The 15,751-nt window shown below is 41.2% G+C and overlaps 1 protein-coding gene across 2 annotated transcripts in view; it reads left to right on the top strand.

Moving 5' to 3' along the window:
• Positions 1-15,751, top strand: part of COL4A6 (collagen type IV alpha 6 chain) — a 330,706-nt gene that overhangs the window by 266,831 nt on the left and 48,124 nt on the right. For both annotated transcript variants that reach the window (XM_074324271.1, XM_074324270.1), the window contains exons 7-13: positions 5,757-5,825; positions 7,503-7,538; positions 10,871-10,933; positions 11,765-11,800; positions 11,978-12,019; positions 12,986-13,078; positions 14,490-14,543. In XM_074324271.1, coding sequence (XP_074180372.1) covers positions 5,757-5,825; positions 7,503-7,538; positions 10,871-10,933; positions 11,765-11,800; positions 11,978-12,019; positions 12,986-13,078; positions 14,490-14,543 — 393 coding nt within the window. The remainder of the gene's footprint in view (positions 1-5,756; positions 5,826-7,502; positions 7,539-10,870; positions 10,934-11,764; positions 11,801-11,977; positions 12,020-12,985; positions 13,079-14,489; positions 14,544-15,751) is intronic.

Here is a 15,751-nt window from a genome sequence, read left to right as displayed (position 1 = left end):
AGAATACCAGTTGCAGGAGGGTATATACACGTTACACTACCTAGGGTCATTATTTTTTTTAATCATACTTTTAGAGATTGTTAAAAGAGTATAGAAAATTCCAGAGCAAAGTACATGTTTGGGCTACTTCACGTGTTCTCACATTACACGATATTGGGAAATGCAGTACTTGGAAAGCTACACAGGATCATGGAAGCACTGACAATGGCCCAAATGGCTTGGCAAGCTTGGTATATACCAGCGATTTTTAACCAGTGGTGATGTTGTCCCCCCATATGACATTTTATAGTTATTATTGATATTTTTGGTTGTCATAACTGGGGGTATGCTACTGGCACAGTGCAGCCCCACCCCAACATCAGGGAATAATCTGTCCCAAAGTGTCAATAGTGAGAAATAATTGAGAAATCCTACTCTACACTGAAATAGTCTGTCCTCTTCCCCAACCCACCCCCTACATCATAACCCTTGTTTGAAGGATTGCTAAAGCATTTATTGGATCCTGGTATCACCACTTTTATTTAATTCTGTTCATCCGTATGGGGCTCAAATAGTTCTAATAGATACCATGCTCTTGCAAGGTTGTTTTTACAAATTCCTGGAAAGAGAAAAATAAAAATTTCAAACCCATTCTTAACATCACTTGAAATAATCTAAGCAAATAAGCGTACTGATGTGATGTATTTAGCTCAAAATCACACTATTAGACAGATCCTGAGCTGCAGGAATTAATTGGCATTTTACTGAATGAGCAGCACTGTTGTCTTGAGTGACTAAGTTGTGGGTGTGAGTAGATGTATCAGAAAGTGAGACATACATACATGTCATAAAGGACTTTGACATCTAAGGACCAAACCAATATGTAGTGGGGGTGGAGGGGGAGGATATATTACCAACATAGGATGAGCTGTTTGAGTCACAAAGGCCTTCAAACACTGCCATGGCAACAGGACAGGAGAGCAAATCAAATCTCTGTTAATAGATATCCAGACTTGTCTGGTCAAGATGGCAAAGTAGATAAACACTGTACTTATCTCCTCTCACGATCATATCAAAGATAGATATAAACTACAGAACAACTATAATTGAGAATCACCTGAAGTCTAGAAGGTAAGAAATCCTACTAAGGACATACAGAAAAAGCTACCTCGAGACTGGTGGCAGGAGCAGAGATGCAGAATGGGCTGGTCCCACACCCGCATGTAGCAGTTAAAAATTGGGAGGGATGTCTCAGCTGTTGTGGTCCCCCCGGCCAATGAAGGATCCCAGCCCTGTACCAAGCTTCCCAACTCACGGTTTCAGTGCCAGGAAGAGAAGTCCCAACAACTTCTGGCTGTGAAAACCAGTAGAGATGGTGGCTGAGTGAGGCAGAGGATGGCTGTAATCCCAGGTGTCCCTTTTAAAGGGCCCACGCACAGACTTATTCTCTAACAGACTCACTCACTCTGAGTTCCACTGCTGGGTAAGCAGCTTGAAAGGAACCAGGGACATATGGGGAGGAACTGAATTATATGGCTTCAGGGCAAGGGCTGGAGGGGCAACTTTCTCCTAGACAGAAGTGCTAGCAGAAGCCATTATTTGGTTGTAGAGCTGTCCCCTGTCCCAGGATGCAGTTGCAGGTGGCTGCCATGTCTGAGTCTCCATCGACAGGGTTAACACTGTTTGCCCCACTCTGGTGATTCCCTGAGACCCTGTCCCATCCAACTTGCATACCCACCCATACAAACAGGCTGTCTTGTCTCATGCTGCAGCCATTCCTAAAGTCTCTCAAAGGTTCACAAAACCCAAACAAGCAACATCTGACCTCGGTGTGCCATATACCTCTTGCTGAGTAGCCCCAAGTCTGGCACTAGTAGCAGCCACCTGCAGTTCTCAACTTGGCCTCTCAAGGCACCTCCAAGCCCAGCATGGGTGGTTGCCATCTGCGAATTGCTTTGCGGCTCATGCCTGAGCAGGGCATAGGCTGTGGATGAACTTGACCTGCCATGGGGCCTTTACCAGGAGGCCTTGGGGATGGTATGCCCGGTGGCCAGCTTCAGGCTGAGTTGGAGCACCACCCAGCTGCCTCTGTGGGTGACACACACAAAGGATAGACTGGGCAGGCAGCAGAGTCCTGCTAAAGTGAATCCTGCTCTGTAGGGTCAGCCTCTGCACAGCAGCTCCTCCACTGTAGTCCTAGCCAGTCCTCAGAACCAATTAGCCTGAAGGTTAATCCCTCCTATTGATGTGCAAAGAGCAACCAAGGCTCAATAACAAGAGGAGGGCGCACACAACACACACAAAGAACACACCTGGAACACCTGGCTCAGGTGACCAGAAAGACTGAGCCACTGGACCTCACAGGATACCTGGTACATAAGACCAGGCTACTAAGACTGAGAAACACAGCAGCCCTACGTAATAGACAGAAACAATCACAGGGAGGCAGCCAAAATAGAGAGACAAAGAAATATGTCCCAAATGAAAGAACAAAACAAAGCTCCAGAAAAAAAAGAAAGAAAGAAAAAATGAAAGGAAGGAAGGAAGGAAGGAAGGAAGGAAGGAAGGAAGGAAGGAAGGAAGGAAGGAAGAAATGAAACAGAGTGGAGACGAGCAATCTACTAGATGCAGAGTTCAAAACACTGTTTATAAGGATGCTCAACGATCTCAGGAAGAACTTCAACAAATAGATATAAAACACAAAAATGAGATAGAAAGCATAAAAAAGAACCAGTCACAAATGAAGAATGCAATAACAAATAAATAATACATTAGAGGGAAATAAACAGTAGATTAGATGAAGCAGAGGTTCAAATCAGTGATTTAGAAGTTAAGGTAGCAGAAAACATCCAATCAACAGCAAAAAGAAAAAGAATCCCCCCAAAAAAAACAAAGATAGTTTAAGGGGCCTCTGGGACAACATCAAGTGCCCAATATTCCATCATAGGGGTACCAGAAGGAGAAGAGATAAACCAAGGAATTGAAAACTTATTTGAAGAAATAATGATGGAAAATTTCCCTAACCTGGTGAAGGAAATAGACATACAAGCCTAGGAAGTGCAGAATCCCAAACAAGATGAACGCAAAAAGGCCCACACCACGACACATCTTAATTAAAATGGCAAAGGTTAAAGACAAAGAAGAAATCTTAAATGCAGCAAGAGAAAGCAAGTACCTACAAGGGAGCCTCTTATAAGACGATCAGCTAATTTCTCAACAGAAACTTTGCAGGCCAGAAGGGATTGGCACGAAATCTTCAAAGTAATGAAAAGTTAGGACCTACAACCAATATTACTCCACTCAGCAAAGCTATCATTTAGAATCAAAAGACAGATAAAGAGCTTCCCAGACAAGAAAAAACTAAAGGAGTTCATCAACACCAAACCAGTATTACAAGGAATGTTAAATGGACAAGAAGAAGAAGGAGGAGGAGAAGAGATAAAAAATATGAATAATAAAATGGCAATAACTACATATCTGTCAACAGTACTTTACTTTAAATGTATATGGATTAAATGCTCCATCAAAAGACATAAGGTGGCTGAATGGATAAGAAAACAAGACCCTTACATATGCTGCCTACAAGAGACTCACTTCAGATCAAAAGACACACAGAGACTGAAAGCAGAGGGATGGAAAAAGATATTTCATGAAAATGGAAACAAACAATGACAAAAAGTCTGGTGTAGCAATACTTATTCCAGACAAAACAGACTGTAAAATAAAGGCTGGGTAGACGGGTGGCTCAGTTGGTTAGAGCTCGAGTTCTGAGCAGCAGGGCTGCCAGTTCGATTCCCACATGGGCCAGCAAGCTGCGCCCTCTGCAACTAGAATGAAGTCAATGAGCTGCCGCTGAGCTCCTGGGTGGCCAGATGGCTCAGTTGGTTGGAGCACGGGCTCTCAACCACAGGTTTGCTGGTTGGACTCCCGCAAGGGATGGTGGGCTTTGACCCCTGCAACTAATAATGGGGACTGGACCTCGAGCTGAGCTGCGCCCTCCACAACTAAGACTGAAAGGACAACAACTTGACTTGGAGGGAGCTAATGAGTCCTGGGAAAAACACACTACTGTTCCCCAATTAAAATAAAAATAAAAAAAGGTCCTGGAAATACACACTATTCCCCAATAAAGTCCTGTTAGAACAAAACAAAGGCTATAACAAGAGACAAGGAAGGACTCAGTAATCCCACTTCTGGGTAGTTATCTGAAAAAACCCAAAACACCACTTCAAAGGGACATATGCATCCATATGTTCATTGTAGTATTATGTACAGTAGCGAAGATATGGAGGTAACCTGGGTGTCCATCAATGGATGAAATGATAAAAAAGACATGGTACATATATACAATGTCATATTACTTAGCCATAAAAAAGAATGTGATTTTACCATCTGCAACAACATGGACAGACCTAGAGGGTATTGTGCTGAGTGGAGTATGTGAGACAGAAAAAGACAAATGCCATACGATTTCACTTACACATGAAATCTAAAGAACAAAATAAAACAGAAACAAACTCATAGATACAGAGAACACTTTGATGGTTTCCAGCTGGGAGGGGGGTTGGGTGGGGTGGGTAAAAATGAGGAAGGGATTAAGAAGTACAAATTGGTAGTGACAATATAGTCATGGGGTTGTAAAGTACAGCATGAGGAATACAGTCAATAATAGTGTAATAACTATGTACGATGTCAGATGGGTATGAGATTTATTGGAATGATCACTTTGTAAGTTATATAAATGTCTAATCACTAGGTGGTACACCTGAAACTAATAAAATATTCTATGTCAACTATAATTGGGGGGAAAAAATATATATAAAAGAAAAAAAAGTAAATATCTAGGAGACTAAGGAAATGCTGCCCCTGACAGGGAGAGAAGAATTCTTGAGGTAATAAACATCTTTACTAATCCTGCTGAATCCTGAATAGATATTCTTTGACCTTTCTTTGATGAAAGTAGTGACCACAAGAATACGGGGAAATAGGAAATGTTAGAAAAGAAACCAGTTTGTGCTTCTGGGACTGCATTGTTCTTTTATTGTTATGTATCTATGATTTTTGAGGTCAAAGAAGTCATCATTCAATCAATGCTTTAGTCTCCAAAGCTTAACCCTATCCCCAATACTAATCCTGACTTCCCTTCAGTATAGGGACATTGATTTCCCCCAGGAGGACAAAATCTAGCAGACAGTAGCCAGCATCTGCCACTGAGACAGTAAAAGTCTGATCAATAGACGGGTTGGGTATACTTTGAGCTGTTTTCTGTGTTAGTGAGACACACCAGGCTCTTAGATAGGTGTCGAAGCTAAAGTTGTGTGGTTAGCAGCACAGGATGGAGGTGGTTTGGTAGATATCTCTTAGATCAGGGGTCAGTAAACTGACTTGGGGCTTGTTTTTACATTTTTAAAAGATTGTGAGGAAGAAGAGAAGATTATGGGACAGAGCCCAGATATGGCCCACAAAGTGTAAATCATTTACTATCTGGCTCTTTACAGAAAATTTCACTGCCTCTAAATAGATTCAAAGTCTCCTACTTTCTAATCCCTTTACAGACTTCTGACTTGGGGCTTGAGGGAGTAGGCATACAGTTTTGAGACACAGCACCCATTCAGGGGAGGTACTTTGCCCCTTATCACAGCCAATTCTGCCATAGAATAAGCCACATAATTTCAGCCTCTTGCTGTTCCTGCCTCTATCTGATCAGATCATACTATTAACAAAATTCTGTGTGTGTGTGTGCATTTCTTCACAAGTTTTTTTCTTATTTTACTCAGGGGCTTCCTGGTCAGAAAGGATCTAAAGGTGAACCTGTCCTTGCCCAACATAGTTTCAAAGGAATGAAGGTAAGAGCCTCTAAGGCAGACAGCTGAGTAGGCTATAAGCTGAGCTCCCATGTACTGGGCCCCACCGCCAATAAAAACATTTCCAGAACTAGCATCTGCATCTCTATCTAAGGAGCAGACCAAGTTGGATTTAAAAAAGGATCCTGAGCTCTTTGTGGTGGAAACATTGACAGAAATGTTTGCAACCATACTGTCAAAGAGATTTGCTTTGTAGGACCTAGACCAAAAATAGGAGACAGATCAGCAAACAAATAGTTTTCATGAGTATCATTTTCTTTGACAAGCCAAGACATTTCCTGGAGGCAGACACCTTTTGTCTGCTCAAGAATCCTTGATGTCTGCATACCTTGGTTTGAAGCCATGTGTATCTCTGCCCATCTCAGCATGGCCACCAGCCCAGGATCCTGGCCTTGCTTTTCTCTGTCCCTGCACACCAGCCCATCACCCTTCACTGGGCCCCTGGCTGTCGGCAAAAACTGGCCATCAACTCTGCAGCTGGTGGGAAACTTTCATCTCTTCCTCGAATTGACAAGAACTTTATTCTTGTGACTATACTCTTGGTGTATGGTGCCTGGTATCCTGTGGACCCTTAGTAAACTCTAGTGCCAAATGATTGACCCTATTGCCCTTACACAGTGGGAAGGGAGCCCGTCATTTCCCTGGTAACAAATGGGAATCTATGTGCCCAACATGAGGGGAAGATGCACCCAAACTTGCTCAGCTGAGAATGGCATCTTTCTGCCTTCCACTCATTCACAGAGCCTGGAACATTGGAAATAACTTTGGAAGGGAGTGATGCGGGTGGATGGGTGAAAACTGGAGAAGGTATGGGATTTGAGCTCTTGGCTATAGATGCCGTAGCAGAAGATAGAATGTTAGACTTGGAAAGGACCTCATGATTGTTGGATTCATGTTGCTCATTTTATAGAAAACAAAACTGAGGTATACTGAGACTATGTGACTTGCTCAGTCACACAGCCAGTTTACCGAAGAGCTAAAACCCAGGCAGTGCTCTTCCCATTCTGCAGATAGCTGATTTTTGACCATACGCCAAGTAGGGTAACACTAGCAGGTGTCAAAATATGGCCATTGTCATAGCAAACTTTTATTAAATAGCTTGGCCAAAGAACAAAGAGACCCTGGACTCAGTGGAACACAGTAATTTCCACAAGATGGCTATATTACAGATTCATACAGTGACTTAAGATGCTGAAAAGTAATTAAAACGTAATCAGAGACTGTATGCTCTGTTGATTCTCCCTTGAAATATCTGATTTGCATTGTATACATATGGGCGCAGATTCTCTGGGGATGAGGGTACATGGGAAGGTGGTTTTGCTTTCCTCCTAAAAGAGCAGAAAAATCACCAGCTCACAGAAGCACTTTCTAATTGGTAAGTTCCTAGCAAAGGTGAAAATCAATTAATCCAAGTAAAATATGAAATCCTGTTCAACCAAGGCTATAATACTTGTCTCCTAGAGTGCAGATTTATCTTAGGGGAAAAAGTAAATGGTTGAGTATGTCCAATTCATACATTATTTAAAACACAAGACCTTAAGAGAAGAGGCCTAAGCTTCAGCAATGCATTTTTATGCCCATGCATCTTAGGTCAGTTATCTATGAAATACCACAGGCTTGATTTATTAATCTCTTCAGTGTCCTGCCTTTGTTTCTCAGGGGGATCCTGGGCTGCCTGGACTGCACGGAATCACTGTAAGTTTTTATTTACGTATTGAGTTCTCAATGTTCAGTCAACAGTTACTGATGGTCCGTTTTCATTCTTGTCTTTGGTGTTTGAAGGTCTTTGTTGACCTTCTCAAGGAAAATCCAGAGAGTTGAGGTAGAATGGGTCACACTGTTGACATTTTCCGGATGAGAAAGTACTGAGAGGATGGACTGTCTCTCTGAAGTTACACAGCAGGCGGGCTTTCAGACCTTTAGGCCCGGGACCTACATACTCCCTGGGATATGTCAGGAAATAATTTTGCCTTTCATTCAACAAGCACTTACTACGTGTTTTCTCTGTGTTCAGAGGGCTGTGGGTAAAACAAAAGTAAAATACTCTTCTTTAAAAAGTAATCCACATAGAAATTCCTTTCAGAAACTCCAAAGAATACTAAGTCCATGAAAAGCCAGGAGTTGTATTAATAAGAACTTTCTGTTTTCCTTGAATTTCCACACTGTTATTACTTTCCTTTGAAGTGGCTTAAGAAAAGCCCCTTCTTTCTTCCTTCTTTCCCGTATTGGGGTTTCTTCCTTTCTTCTTTCATTCCAGAACAGATATGAGCACCTACTATTAGCAAACTGCTACAAGTGATCCCTGAGACAATGCAAACATGGTCTCTGCCCCCAATCCTTCCCACCAGCTATGAAAACCTAATACGAATGTGGCATAAGAATTCCACAAAAGCTTCTAGGAAGAGATGCTGTCCACCTGAGGATACATCATGAAAGATTGTTATATCTACGATAGAGAAGGTAGCCTCTGAGAAGTGTGGATGATGTTTAGGCTGGCTGACAATGGGAGGAACCTTTCCAAACAGAGAGCATAGTGTGAGAAAAGGTAGGCCATAAACAGGATGTATGTAAGCACACATGCAAACAGACATGAGTAAGGACCAAGGGCATCCAGGTCGCCTAGGCTTAGATGGTGTATTAACTAAATTTGTATAATAACATCCACTATACAAGGTCTGACAATTAAGTTCGAGAACTTGTTGCAATGATGCTGCTAAACTTTTTTGATATCAGAGGGATTATTCATTATGGATTTGTACCAACTGGACAAACAGTTAACCAAGTTTGCTATTTGGAAGTGCTAAAAAGGCTGCATGAGAAAGTTAGACGACCTGAACTTTTCGCCAACAATTCATGGCTCTTGCATCATGACAACGCACAAGCTCCCACGACACTGTCTGTGAGGGAGTTTTTAGCCAGGAAACAAATAACTGTATTGGAACACCATCCCTACTCACCTGCTCTGCCCCCCAATGACTTCTTTCTTTACCCGAAGATAAAGGAAATATTGAAAGGAAGACATTTTGATGAAATTCAGGACATCAAGGGGAACAGGACAATAGCTCTGATGGCCATTCCAGAAAGAGTTCCAAAATTGCTTTGAAGGGTGGACTAGGCGTTGGCATCATGGTGCATAGCTTCCCACGGGGAGTACTTCAAAGGTGACCGTAGTGATATTCAGCAATGAGGCATATAGCACTTTTTGTAGGATGAGTTCATGAACTTAATTGTCAGACTTAATACAGACTGCAGCAACTGTATTTGCTGCATAGCTTTTCTTACAGATCATTTCCCTACCTGAAAAGTTACAGTGTTCATCTACATACATAGGCATGAAAAATAAACCATGTAGATTTGGGGAGGAGGGCTTGGTGGCCAAAGAAGAGATTTGTGATCAGTAAGGAGACCACAGGTTATTAGTTATCGTCAAAGCAATGTTCTAATACACATTCCTGAGGAAACTTTCAACCCCTACTTTCTCTTCCTTCTGTCTGTCATGATTCCACTTAGTCTCTCCATCCCTAAGCACATACCACCTTATTACTTCTCCCAATTTTAATTGGGCCATGCATTTCCCCCATGCAATCTTCCTCTTTAGATTTCATTGTCTTGTTTTTAATATTGTCATTGTTATCATTCAATTCAAATATCTTCTAGTCTCCCTTCTGATTTTTCCTTTCAGATGTATGTGGTTTAAAACTTTCCACATATCTTCCTGCTATTGATTTCTAGTTTGATTTCATTGTAGTTGGAGTGCATACTCTGTATGACTTCAATCTTGTTAAATTTGTTGAGGTTTGTTTTATGGCCCAGCATATATGGAACTATCTTGGTGAATGTGCCACATGACTTGAAGAGAATATGTATTCAGTTGGTTTGGGGTAGAGTGATCTAAAATACATCCATTAAGTCAAGGTTGTTTGGATCTACTGTGCCCTTACTGATACACTTTTTTGTCTAGTTGTTCTATTAATTACTGAGGGAGAGATGTTAAAATCTTCAACTATAATTGTGGCTTGTTTCTTTCTCCTTGTAGTTCTATCAGTTTTTGTTTTATGTATTTTGAAGCTCTGCTATTAGGTGCAAACACAATTAAGATTGTTATGTCTTCTTGATGAATTGACCTATTTATCATTATGAAATGCCCCGTCTTTCTCTCTGGTAATATTATTTGTCTTAAAGTCTACTTTATCTGATATTAACATAACTGTTTTGCTTTCTCTTTTAAGTTTTTGTCTTTTACATCACTTTAATATGAAAAATTTTCAAATATAAAGCAAAGTTGAACAAATTTTGCACTGAACACCAATACCATTAATACATTACTGTATTTGTTTAAACCCACTTCTATCAATCTGTATCCACCCAATCCATTTAATTGTATGCATTTTAAATTAAATTGCAGAAAACAGTACTCTTACCCCTAAATACTATAGCATGCCTATTATTAGCTAGACTGCAAAATTCGTTTATTATTTTTCTTTTTATGTAAAATTTACACAAAATACACAAATCTTAAGTGTGCATTTGCTGTGTTTTGACAAATGCACACTCTTGTGTAACCCAAACCCCTCTTAAGGTATAGAACATTTCCATCACCTCAGAAAGTTCCTTCCTTCCCTTTTCTATTCATTTCCTGCCCCCACATCACCCCAAAGGCAACCACTAGTCTGATGATTTTTTCCACCCTAGATCAGGTTTTCCTATTCTAAAACGTCATATAAAGGGAATAATACAATATGTAGCCTTCAGGGTCTGGCTTCTTTCACTTAGCAATGTTTTTGAGATTCATCCGCATTGTTTCACATATCAGTAGTTTGTCAATTTTTATTGTTAAGCATTTATTGCACTGTGTGGAGGTATCATGGTTCTTTAATCAATCCTTGTATCAATGGACACCTGGGACATTTCCAGTTTTTTGCTATTATGAATAAAGTTGCTATGAACATTCTTGTGGACATATATTTTCCTTTTCCTTGAGAAACTGCCTTGATTTTTTTGACCTTGCTAAAAACTTGCCTCTCTAGGGCCCACAAGGACCACCTGGGTCTCCTGGAGCTATAGGACCCATAGGATCACCAGGATTGCAAGTAAGTAACTTAAGTCTACCATCTGATCATAGAATTCACATAAATGCTTTCCGCACCAGGCCATGGGTTTAGTGTAATGTCTATGTAAATGCAGGCCCGCCTAGTGGAGAAAGACAACTTCCATTCTTGGAGGATTAAAATGAAGCATGCTCTTGTAAAGAGCTATGTGGTGTCTTTATTTATTAGAGTCTTTCTGACAATTCACTCTGTGCCTCCAAAACCTCCTAGTCTAGCTCAACCTAAACTATAACCCAGAGATGGCAGATACCTGGCACCTCTATTGCTACCGTCCACTCCCCTCATCCATGACAGACATTGCTAATTAGTCATACCACCACCACCATCACCTGCCCTGAGCACAGAAGCTTCAAAATCCTTCTTAACACTGCACCTTGGAGAGCTCTACCTACCTATCTTTCTGATATCAAACCTACTTGCCATCACTGGTTATAGGAAGAGCATAGCCAGTCATCTGTGTAGTTCTGGGAAAGCCCTGCCCCAGATTCTTCTCTCTCCGGTGCATGAAATCCCACCACTGGTTACTTTGGTTTAGCTTCAGCAAAGGTCATCATTTTTTTATTTCCTGGCCTTTTGGAAGGAATCACAAGTGAAATCTTCACTACCTTAGCATGAATGTAGCTGTCAGATCAATTTGGGAGATTTCAAAGGAGATGAAATAGGAACCGGGGAGATGGAGCTAGAATTTGATGCACGAAAGCCAGGCTTACAACTAAGGCAGTGGGGGACTTACCCCGGTGATTCTCGACAAGCCCAGGTTCTTTTCGGCTGAAACTAACAAGTGCTAACTTTTTCCTTTCATTTTTAATATAGGGTTCTCCAGGCCCCCCTGGTCTACCTGGTCTTGATGTAAGTATATGTTGTCTTTGAGCATTTGGCCTCCTACTACTAAGTACTCTAGTTTCCCCAGAGATAGTCTGGTCTGGTTAAATGTACTTTCTGGTAAAAAGACTGAATTCCAATTGAAGTTCCTAAAGCTTGTTAGTAATCAATTTTGTTTTTTCCTCCCTATACCCCATGCCCCAGGGGAATATGGGGTTAGGCTTCCAAGGAGAGAAAGGAGACAAGGTAAATAGGTTTTGCACAATACAATCTGCATTCCATATGCTCCAAGAAACATCTCTGTCTGCACCCATGTGCCTGCTTGTGTAAGGGTATCTGGATCTTTGCCTTGGGAAATGAGCATTTCCCACCTCACGTGGATCCTCTGGTGGGGGTACCTTGAGGGCTGAATGTGCACATGCCACGCATAGACTATCGTGGTCTTTCTCCTTCAAAATATTGTAGTCTTCCTCCTTCCTACTGTGAAGTGTATATGTCTTACAAAGACCCTCTCAAAATATATTTCCTCTTCCTTCTACATGGGTATTTCCCTGGTCTTTTGTATACTGTGTCATCTTCCTTTTCCTTTTCTCTGCTTTTCCTCTTACCTCCATCCTTCCTCTTCCTCCTCCTCCTCCTTCTCTCTCTATCTCTTCTCTCTCTCTCCTCCTAAACTGCTCTTTTACCATTGTCTTTTATTTCCCTTCCCTCATTCTCCTATTTCCCTGTGTACAAACTGTGTAGTGATTTGGGAGCCTCAAGGTAGACTGGGAGCTTGTTCTCCCCACTCTTCATGCTGTCTCTTGTAGATTGCACTGCCTTCAAGGAGCAAATCCAGCCTCCAATGTTCCAGCATGGACTTCACTGTCTCTGCTTATGCTCTTGGCAATGATTGAGCCAATTAGAGTCTTTTTTTTGTTCTTTTGTAAATACCCTTCATGCATGATCATGGCAGCCATGAACCAGTGGTTTTTTTCCATCTATCTTCCTTCCTGCCTCGGCAGTGCTGGTACAAAATGTATTTGGACAGGTTTATAATTCTTCTCACCCTTTGGCACTGATAATTTTTTTCCTTAATGATGCAAGGTGAGGGTGAATAGGCCAAAGTAATGGACAGTTTATTTGTAAATTACATGCAGAGGATAAACCTACCCGTTGGAGAAATGGTCTGTGTGTCTTCTGTTTTGCTTAATGCTCCATTTGATCTTACAGGGGGATGTTGGCCTCCCCGGCCCTGCAGGACCCCCACCATCTACCGGAGAACTGGAGTTTATGGGAATCCCCAAAGGAAAGAAAGGCTCTAAGGTAGTGAACATTTGAGAACAGGAAAAGTTAATGAGCCTTTTCCTATTAATACCAAAAGTTCAACTCTAATAACCAGACTATACTGGAAGGATGGAGGGTTCTGAACAATGGATTTTTGTTCGAAAGTAAAGGTTAAAACATTCTTTGTTTTGTCCCTTGTGAAAGGCTTTCTAAAACATCTGTTTTTGTTGGTTTGTATGTTTGTTTTGTTTTGTTTTGTTTTTGATGTGTGGATATGAGTGGATATGATGTGTGGATATGATGTGTGGATATGTGTGGATATGAGGGTTTCTGAGTATTCATTTGAGTGATACTTTCTGTGTTTCAATTTTGTAGATTCAATTATCAAGATGCTAAATAGCTTAAAACAAATATTAAATACTTGGGGTTTTTTCCCTCCTAACTCCCAACTTTCTCAATATTTATGTTGTCCCCAAAGCACTGTGACAGAACACATAGGATATAAATGGTTACTTTTTGAGTTATCTTTTTAAAACAGTTATTTGACATCAAAACTTGACACTGCCAAAAGGATATACTGTCACCAAGTGGCAATAGATGCCCGACCTAATTCACCTGATCTGAACTATCAAGGCTAAAGTTGTAGACATGTTTAACCAAGATATTTTACAATCTGTATTTTGATGTGAGTGTGTGCATGTGGTTGTATTTGAATGGCTGTATGCTGTTAAGGTGTGCAGATATCTTTCAGTAACTTGCATTTCCTTCCTTCCTGGGATTCCTTAAGTTTTGTGATTCTGTGCCTGTGGTCAAGGGACAGGTAGGGCAAGGTGTTTAGTTCCATTTCTTTAACTTTGTCTTTGAGGAGGCAATAGCTCCAAGCCCCTTCCAGGTTTACAGGAAGTAATCATTGATTGGAAACAGTTTGGGAGCACATGAAAGATTGTCTGCATCCTTGATCATTCCCAAACCTTAGGGAGCCTTCCATGGCACATTGGGGAAAATTAGCATATCAGGGAGAGACAGATTAAAGTGTTCTGTCCCTATCCAAATTGTAGTGTCACCCTTTTTCCAAAACCATTGATTTCTTTGCAGCCTATAATTTGCGATAAGAAATCACACTGAAAAGCTTCTTCCACTAGAAAGAAAGGAGATGATCAAACTTTCTATCTCCCAATTATCCTTGGAATTTGAAACTATTTTAGACAGTTTTATTTCCCTGCCATGGGCCTTGGTTTTTTGCACAATACAGAGGGCTCCCGCAACTAAGACATCCTGGTGCAGTTAATTGTTTTTCTCTGGGGAAATCTGGGGAGCCTGGGGAATCTACACCACCTTTCGGTGTCCCAATCCTGATATTCCATTGGTTCCCCACAGCCCAGCCATCTTCTTTATATTCACTGCTTCCTGCTGCTACTCACTAAGCTTTGCTTGTTGTTTTTTTTTCCAGGGAGAACCAGGGTTTCATGGTTTGCCAGGAACAAGTGGCCCTCCAGGTCTCCCGGTAAGTCTCCACATTTGGTCAACATGTATTCAAGGATCTGATTGGACAAAAGCTATAGCAATAGAAGGCTAACAGGAAGACCTCTTCCTATGGTTATTGTAGAGGATTCCAGCATCTTTGTTACTTGAAGCATTTGAAATGTTCTTGGTTCTTGAACACATTGGGACATTAGCATGGTTTTTCATGAGTTAATATGTTTTAGAGGTTATCAGCTGAAGCTCTAGAATTAAAACAGATCTAGGCTTGACTTTCAGTTTCAGCAGTTTCTAGCAATGTGACCTTGGACAAGTTTCTTAACTGAATGAAACTTGGACAAGTTTCTTAAGCTAATGAAGGACGTAGCACATGCTGGCACTTATCAGTTGTTCAGTAAAAGGTAGTTAATCTTAGTAATCCTATCTTTACTTTTCCTATCTGCCCTTGTATCTTAGTTTTTTTCACTCAACAAATACCTTTTGAGGGCCCCTATGTGCTAGGCATTCTGCTGGACTCTGAGACTACAAGAGTAAATAACAGTCCAATAAGTAGAAGTCCCTGTCCTTGAGGAGAGTACATTCTAATGGGGGAGTGAGGGAAAAGACAGACAATAAATGAGTAAACAAAAGGAATCAAGAACAAGTTCATAGTGGTGAGAGATACATAGAAGATTTTTTAAAAAAGTTAAAGTGATGGAGTGTGGATGGGGAATGGAGTGGGCTACTTGGGACAGTGGTCAAGAAGGGCCTCACTGAAGAAGTGCATATTATGAGGGAGCAAGTCATGTGAGGAGCAGGATGATTCTTTCTGGCTGAGAGAACCATAAGTGCCAAGACTCTGAGTTTGAAAGAAAGCTCAGAGCTTTTGAGGAACAACAGGAAGGTGAATGAGTGGGAACAGAGTGAGCAAGGCCAAGAACCAGACAGAGAGGAGTCAGATCATAGAGACTTTTGTAGGTCAAATGTAGCTTTTATGTTAAACATAGTAGGGAGTCATTAGAAGGCTCTGACGTGTATTGTTAAGATCACTCTGGTGGTGGGGGGTGGGGAGGCAGGGGGAGTAGAGAATGTAGGAGGGGGTGCAAACAGAGGCTACTGCAAAAGTCCAGGTGAAAGATGGTGGTGGCTTGAACTAAGGAGATAACAAGGGAAATGGAGAGAAGCACATGGATTCAAAATATAAAAAGTTTAAACTTTTTATTATGGAACGTTTCAAACATATACAGAGTAGAG

Source organism: Rhinolophus sinicus, chromosome X, assembly GCF_036562045.2.
Source record: "Rhinolophus sinicus isolate RSC01 chromosome X, ASM3656204v1, whole genome shotgun sequence".
Lineage (NCBI taxonomy): Eukaryota > Metazoa > Chordata > Mammalia > Chiroptera > Rhinolophidae > Rhinolophus > Rhinolophus sinicus.
Note: the sequence above shows the minus strand (reverse complement) of the source record. Positions and strands in the feature narration are given on the sequence as shown.